The 7,227-nt window shown below is 35.8% G+C and overlaps 2 protein-coding genes across 3 annotated transcripts; one reads left to right on the top strand and one right to left on the bottom strand.

Moving 5' to 3' along the window:
• Nucleotides 1–2,660: 2,660 nt before the first annotated feature.
• On the bottom strand, nucleotides 2,661–3,967 carry LOC129569011 (mitochondrial cardiolipin hydrolase-like). The gene is made up of 4 exons (XM_055447385.1): nucleotides 3,570–3,967; nucleotides 3,365–3,495; nucleotides 3,092–3,243; nucleotides 2,661–3,024 (listed from the first exon to the last, which is right to left on the bottom strand). The coding sequence occupies exons 1-4, from the start codon at nucleotides 3,845–3,847 to the stop codon at nucleotides 2,923–2,925; spliced, it is 663 nt and encodes a 220-aa protein (XP_055303360.1). The 5' UTR covers nucleotides 3,848–3,967; the 3' UTR covers nucleotides 2,661–2,922.
• Nucleotides 3,968–4,466: 499 nt separating this feature from the next.
• LOC129569010 (peroxiredoxin-2) lies at nucleotides 4,467–6,278 on the top strand. Of its 2 annotated transcripts, none has more exons than XM_055447384.1 (6): nucleotides 4,467–4,585; nucleotides 4,843–5,074; nucleotides 5,206–5,323; nucleotides 5,397–5,535; nucleotides 5,614–5,880; nucleotides 5,989–6,278. In XM_055447384.1, the coding sequence occupies exons 2-6, from the start codon at nucleotides 4,900–4,902 to the stop codon at nucleotides 6,037–6,039; spliced, it is 750 nt and encodes a 249-aa protein (XP_055303359.1). In that variant the 5' UTR covers nucleotides 4,467–4,585; nucleotides 4,843–4,899; the 3' UTR covers nucleotides 6,040–6,278. The 2 variants fall into 2 exon arrangements, with proteins under 2 accessions (XP_055303359.1, XP_055303358.1); XM_055447383.1 differs by lacking the exon at nucleotides 4,467–4,585 and adding an exon at nucleotides 4,712–4,741.
• The last annotated feature ends 949 nt before the right edge of the window (nucleotides 6,279–7,227 follow it).

Here is a 7,227-nt window from a genome sequence, read left to right as displayed (position 1 = left end):
GTGAAATAGAGTGAGGCAAAAATAGCAACAACAACAACACCACCACAAAATAAAGAGGAAGAGAAAAAAAAAACACAGAACAAAAATATGAAAATTATAAATTTCGATGCCGTAATAATATCACACTGGTGTACAGGTTCAAAGCAGCCAAAAGAGTACGAAAAGTCACGAGACATGAATTAAGAGTTGTTGATATTCACATGAATAATAAGCGAATGGAAAAATGGCCATTGTGTGGTAATTTCAAAGAATATCATCATCGTTTTGCGTTTCGTGTGCTGGTGTGGCAGACACCACAACACACATACACAGGAAAGAATAAAGGTAAACACCGGCAAATCAACAAATGTTGATGTGCGTGAACCATCAACTCAAGCATACCTAGTCGTAATTCAGCTTGGAAAGTGCGATCGATCAATGGGGGCGAAGATGATTGCAGCCGAGGACAAAACACCAAACAACAAAGCGTCACAAAATGGAGGAGAACAGAGATAAGGTAGCAATTCGGCAACAAATAACAGCTACAACAAATGTGAGGCAACGTGGCGCGGTGCGCACCACACGGGCACACACATTTACAAAATCTGTTTTTAATTAAGCAGGTGCTTAAAGCGCCAATATCCAACTATCAGACTGAGTGTGGCTCAGCCGATCTTGTATGGCATACAGATCAACGCTACAAAACTACTCTATAAATTATCGTAATGTTTTGTGTGTAATCAGAAAAGAGGGAAAAAACACTGCGACAGGTGGTTTATGTGTGTGCTTGACTCAATGAATACTGCTGCTGCTGCTGCTGCTGCTGCTGCTAGCTGTTACTCTTTCGTTTTGTGAGTGTGTGTTGCTGTTTTGCTGTTTTTCGCTCTTGCTCTTGTTTCAGAAATATCTTTATCTCTCGTGGCTTTTCGTCAGTTTCGTATTTCGGCGTGTTTTGGTTTGCCTTTTGTTTTGCATTCACTACATTCGTGCTGGCTTGATACACTTTGACGACGTTAACAAGGATCATCCATTCGACTTACCTCTTCTTCTTCTCCATCATCAACGAGTACAACTACAATTATTTTTACACAATTCGAATTTTTTTCGCCTTTTTTTGTTTAATTCGTATTTTTGTTTTCAGATAATAATTATGGTTATTACAACTTTTACCTTCTGTTTGAGGTAAAAATTTCCGACTGTTTTGCACAAATGTCGTTCGAATTGTATTCACTTCCCATTTGCTTGAAGCGTTAGCGGCAGAATTATACAGTTCAATGGGTAGTTTTAATGTTCAATTTTGTGATCCAGTTACGAAAATGCAATTTTAATGCGATTCTTGAACAGTTTTTAAATTTGCTTCATTTATTTATCAATACATGTAGCGGCATTTAGCAAAGATACAAACCATTCACTCACATTCACAAACTCAGTGTTGATATACTTACTTCAGTGTACTTTTCACAATGTAATGTAATTGCAACGACCAAGACCATCCATTTTTCCCAATGAGGAAAACGTTACAGTTGTATACATTTCGTACACGGCCAATGTATTTTCTCCATAAGCTGTGCACAAAATTTGTACAACTGTAACGTTTTCCTCATTGGGTTTTTAGAAATGAGTCTATGTGATATAAAACTCTTATTCATACTATTTAAATCCCGTAAATTCTTATTCGATTCTATCCCAAATATAGTCGAATGTCATCTTGTATTGAGTTTTCAAATGATCGTCGGAAGTAAATTGAATATTTTCCCAATTCAAATTAAGCCCCTGAAACAAACACCGTTACCAGCAATATTCTTATTTAAATTTCCATATTTCGTACATACGCTCATAGACCAATTCATGGAACCATTAATAAGGACGCCGTTCAATGGATGTCTATTGACCAGAAGAGATTTTTCATCACGTAAAACATCTATAACGTAACACGTATTGTGCATTAGATTCTTTCCGACATCCTTTGTGATCTTGACATATATTCCTGAAAGGAGTTGTTCAATGTGAACATTGTTTGTAAGATATGAATAATAAAAATCATCCATAGATCGAGTCGCGGTGTATCAACTCACCAGTGACGCGCATCCTATATATCTGTCTTTGAGCTAATTTCGATTTTGTTTTATTCAAAACCACCCGCACAATTACTTCTCGTTTTCTTGCTCTTAATAAGGCATCGGCAATATTCTTCCAGGTAAAAAGATACCTTTAACAGAAATCAAGAATAGTACACAGTTGATCAAGGATTATTTACTGAAAAAAACGTACATTGCAACGCAAATGAGATGTTTTGCCGAATCAATTTGCTCAACGATCTTTAGTGATATCTTGGCTTTGCAATGCGGTTTCCGGCATTTCTTTATGATTTCCACAGCCACCGAATGGGGACAACATGGTAATCTATCGCTCATCACAAACACTACTTCGTTTATGATTTATCACTTTATTGCACAGAGCCACTGCCCACTTTGGTCTTGTTAACCAAAAAATGACATTCGGAACTTAACAATGCTAACTTGGAACTAAAAACGATTGAAGTTGATGAATGCACCAAAGAAGCGGCAAATGAAGAACTAAGAAGTGGAATACGTCAGCGTCATTCAAAAGAAATAAAAGTCTAACACATAAGATAACCACTGCAGCGCTGCTATAGCGGTTTTGCATACACAGAAATCACCTTTTTTTTAAATTGAAATTTCGATTTTAATAGCAAGCATTTCTTCTTTGTTATTTTATAGTTATAAAATTAAAGAAAACGATAGTGCATAATTTTTGGCTAACAAATCAATTGGAAATTCTGAAATATGTAAAATTGCAGAAAAAAATTGAGAGTTTAAGTATAGCAATATCGTATCTATTCTATCTAGAAGAGATGCAATTATATGTTTTCAAAAAATATGGTAATCTAATCTAACTTTATTTTGGAATCACATCAGTTCCTCATGCACAACGGGACCAAATATAATCAAATGATCTTTTGAATTCGGATTTCAAATGGTCGTCAGATGTGAAAATGATATTCTCCCAATTTCGTTCGAAACCCTAGAAAAAGACAAAATGAAATGAATTTTCCGATATGGTTATTCGCAAAGGTCGCAATCATTCTTACATTAGTTGTCCAGTTCATGGAGCCGTTGATGAGTACACCGTTCAATGGATGAGTATTTTCTTTGAATTTGGTTTCGCCAGTCAGAACATCGATCAAGCAATACTTGTTATGCATATATAAATCACCGTTGCCTGCAATTCGTATTGCGATACCTGTGAAATACACCAAATTTGTTAGCCCAATAATTACCAGAAAAATAAATCGACTCCACGTAATCATCGTGTTTAATTAGTTAGTTTAATAGCTGTTGTAGATAGCTTGGTCGTAGCTTACCGTCTCCTTGGAGTTTATTAATTTGCGAGTGATCGTTGGTCATGGAGAAATCCGTAATTATGCGAATATGAACACCACGTTTCTTTGCATTCATTATTGCATCGGCCATGTGCCTCATTGTGAACATGTACCTTGAAAATCCACAAAAAATTATTCGATTCGGAAAAACAATGCAAAGATGATGTCATTTCAAATGGACACTTACATAGCAATGCAAATGAGATGTTTAGCCGAATCAATTTGCTCGATGATTTTGCGAGAGAGCTTTGCCTTGCAATGTGGATTGCGGCATTTCTTGATTACTTCAACATCAGCTGTATGCGGGCAGCACGGCAATGCATTGCTCATCACAAAATTCACCTCATTCAATCGCGGAGTACGATTCTTCTGCCGCAAGTACCAACTGTATAGTAAATCCGTTGACAGCAACAGTGCAGAAGCAAAGAATCCAAACTTAAGAAATGCCACAACTTCAAACCTCATAATGAACTTGATGTTGTACAAATGTTGTTAATATATTCAAGTACAAAGGGAATCGTGATGTTAGCCGGTGTAAACACAAGACAAAACCAATTTTGCACTCCTGATTGACATCAAATGAGGTACACGAAACAAACGCCAGGGTCGCTGTAGCCAATTGTCAATTCTCGGTAGAACATGCAACAATTTTCAGTGTTGCCATGAACGATACTCACATACACAGACATCAACGGTGATAGCGGTTGAGCTCAATTTGGTTTTCAAATAATTTTTTTTTGGAAATGATGAAGTTAATTAGTAGAAATTATTATTCAAAACATTTTCAAACACTCATTATATTTCGTTTAATGGAAATTTGCCGTTTTTGGCTCTTCTTTTGATATCTTTCTTTGTTTTCGGTATATTCTCAAGCATTACATTTGTATGAATACATACAATCATCGTTTGATCATATTTTCGAACAACATCAAACACAATTTTCCTCAATTATTCGGTAAAATAACATATTTTCCGTCATTTCGTAAAATTCTCAGCCGAAAAATATGTTTTCAAATCAATCCTACATCGGTCGTAAAATGTATGAAACCGATTCGAATTCAACATGTCAAATTCAAATGCTGGAATAGCCGCCAGAGTGCTTATCGCTTATTAGTTCAGTTCAAGAGTATTTCGATGTGATTTTTTCAAGAGAAAGGATTCACTCCTTATCCGAAGTTCCAAAACAATTGTGAATAAAAAAAGGTGAGAAATTTCAATGAAAAAAACACGATTAATTCGATTGATAAAAGTGACTTTTTGATTTCATCGGCAAATCACGTACACATAGACACACGGACACACAAACTGATGCAATTTGGTTATGTCAAACAATACAATAGTATTATGTTTTGTTCTTCGGTGCGTTATGTGAGAAAGCCGGAAAGAAAAACGCTATTGACGTGGATAAATCTGTGTATCTAATTCGATACTACGTATTTTATTTTTTGTAATCTCAACAGATTTTGCCACGCCAACGTTTCAACAGGGATTTACTTTTGGCAAATCATCACAAAAACATGTCGGATAAATTACTGCAACTCATTGTACTAATAGCGGTGTGTTTGTTGTCTGCGAATCAAGTGTCTTCTGATGAGGAATCGTGTGTTTCATATGGTCCAGGTGCTGGAAGCCATGTTTATCCAAGCGGTGCCAAATCGGACGGTCATCAATTGCAATACACTAAAGCAGTCAGTGAGTAGATTACAAAATGATAGAAATAATTGCACAAAATTACTTCGTACATTGTTGAATAATTGATGAATACATGAACTCTCGACAAAACGTTTTTTTTTAACGCAATTTCATTTGGTTGTACTTTTCAGTCTCGAAGCCGGCTCCACTTTTCGAAGGAACAGCCGTCGTCAACGGGGAATTCACACAATTATCGCTCACCGATTACATTGGCAAATATGTAGTGTTCTTTTTCTATCCACTGGATTTGTAAGTAGTAACGTTTACCTTTGATTGAATCATTTTTTTAACGAAAAGATAATGGCTTTTTTTGCTTTCGCAGCACGTTTGTTTGTCCAACGGAAATCTTGGCATTTTCCGATCGCATTAAGGAATTCCAGAAGATCAACACTGAAGTGATTGCATGCAGCGTCGATTCGCACTTTACTCACTTGGCATGGATCAATACGCCACGCAAAGAAGTAAGTGAACGGGTTGATTTCATTTTAGCGTTGAAACAAGACAAAAAATCATAAAATTTCTGCTTATTCTGTTTGCAGGGTGGACTTGGCAAAATTAACATTCCATTATTGAGTGATATATCACACAAAATTGCAAAGGATTACGGCGTTTACCTCGATGATTTAGGGCATTCTCTTCGTGGTTTGTTCATCGTTGATAATCGTGGCATATTGAGACAAATCACGATGAATGATCTACCGGTCGGTCGTAGCGTCGATGAAACATTGCGTTTAGTTCAAGCATTCCAATACACAGACAGCCACGGTGAAGTGTGTCCAGCAGGATGGAAACCAGGTTCAGATACCGTAAGTTTTCTTTCATAAAATTAGTGTGAATGATCAAAGTCATTGCAAAGAGCTTACCAAGAGACTCCATTGATTGCATCAAACTAAAGCAAATGTTCTATCTTGCAGATCGTCCCAAATCCAAAGGAGAAAACAAAGTACTTTTCAAAGAACAATTAAACTTGAAAAACTGGTGCCAAGCATTGAGAGCTGAAATCCATAACCCAACACACCCATCAATCAATGGAGATGGATATTCATTAGAGTCTAATACCAATCACAATCTTAGCATTACTGTAAATAGTCAAAATATGATTTTGTACAAGCAATCTGGATCTCACTCTATGCCCAGACTTTTACCCAAACATCTTTAAAGAAAATAAATCAGATAAAAAAATGGAATGTGCAAATCTAATAAATATAGATGCGAATATATCTTTTGCCTTGTTTCAGGACAATTTATTCGAATGAAACGACATTGACATTGACATTATCAATGAGTGCGTGCAGCGGTGTACTTGACTAAAAACTACAACAATAAATGAGTTTGACAAATGTTTGATGCTCTATGGCATATTACTTATAATTTGTTCAGCTGCAGTGGACTACGGACGCACATTTTTTTGCTTCAGATTTTTTTATAGTTTTCTCGAGTTTTTTTTCTTTTGGTTTGAAAACATGGAAGAAAAAGATCCAAATCCAACTGACAAAATTCGCCTGGCCCGCTCAACATTTCTTGCCATTGCTGATATGTAAAGGTACAATACGTGTTTTTTCATCAAATATGCGAATGTGTGCTTTTTTCTTCTTTCGTTTGCTTTGCCTGTGGATGCATTGTAAAATGTTTTATATAAGCGGTGTGTTTTAAAGCGGTTAAAGTTGCGTTGATTGTTCGAATCTGAATTGTATTTAACTTTTTGCAATATAGAGGTACTAGTATATACGTACATATACGCGCATGTATTTATACTTGAACTTAGAATAGAAAAAAATTAAAATAGAGATAACTTTGGATAATTTATGTTTGTTTGCCTGGCGCAAGCCACATTTATGACAAGGCAAAGTTTTTTTTTCTTGGTTCGTCAACCAACGAGAATATCAACCAGAATCCAATTCATCTCTAACGATTCTATGACCTTTTTAAAATATTTAACCGAAATGCGAATATTTCGCCGATATACCAATATTTCGTACTAAAATTTGTAGAGATATTTAGGTGACGCGTACTTAATCTATTGCTCAAGTACCGCGTACTTAAGTACTTATTTATCAGTAGACTTATCATGTCATTTCTAGTGAAATTTATTTGTTGTTGATGATATCAGCATCAATTCTAAAGAACATTTAAAGCTAGCGACCAATACTACG

This window comes from Sitodiplosis mosellana, unplaced genomic scaffold, assembly GCF_009176505.1.
Source record: "Sitodiplosis mosellana isolate CC-2019 unplaced genomic scaffold, AAFC_SMos_1.0 Smas_scaffold_30, whole genome shotgun sequence".
Classification (NCBI taxonomy): domain Eukaryota; kingdom Metazoa; phylum Arthropoda; class Insecta; order Diptera; family Cecidomyiidae; genus Sitodiplosis; species Sitodiplosis mosellana.
This window is presented reverse-complemented; position numbering and strand designations above follow the sequence as displayed.

Coding starts and splice junctions, on each gene's coding strand:
- LOC129569010 (XM_055447383.1), top strand. Junction 5,075..5,205: donor GCAATACACTAAAGCAGTCA/GTGAGTAGATTA, acceptor TGTACTTTTCAG/TCTCGAAGCCGGCTCCACTT. Junction 5,324..5,396: donor TTTTTCTATCCACTGGATTT/GTAAGTAGTAAC, acceptor TTGCTTTCGCAG/CACGTTTGTTTGTCCAACGG.
- LOC129569011 (XM_055447385.1), bottom strand. CDS start 3,847: ATGAGGTTTGAAGTTGTGGCATTTCTTAAGTTTGGATTCTTTGCTTCT. Junction 3,496..3,569: donor CATCTCATTTGCATTGCTAT/GTAAGTGTCCAT, acceptor TGGATTTTCAAG/GTACATGTTCACAATGAGGC. Junction 3,025..3,091: donor CCATGAACTGGACAACTAAT/GTAAGAATGATT, acceptor GTCTTTTTCTAG/GGTTTCGAACGAAATTGGGA.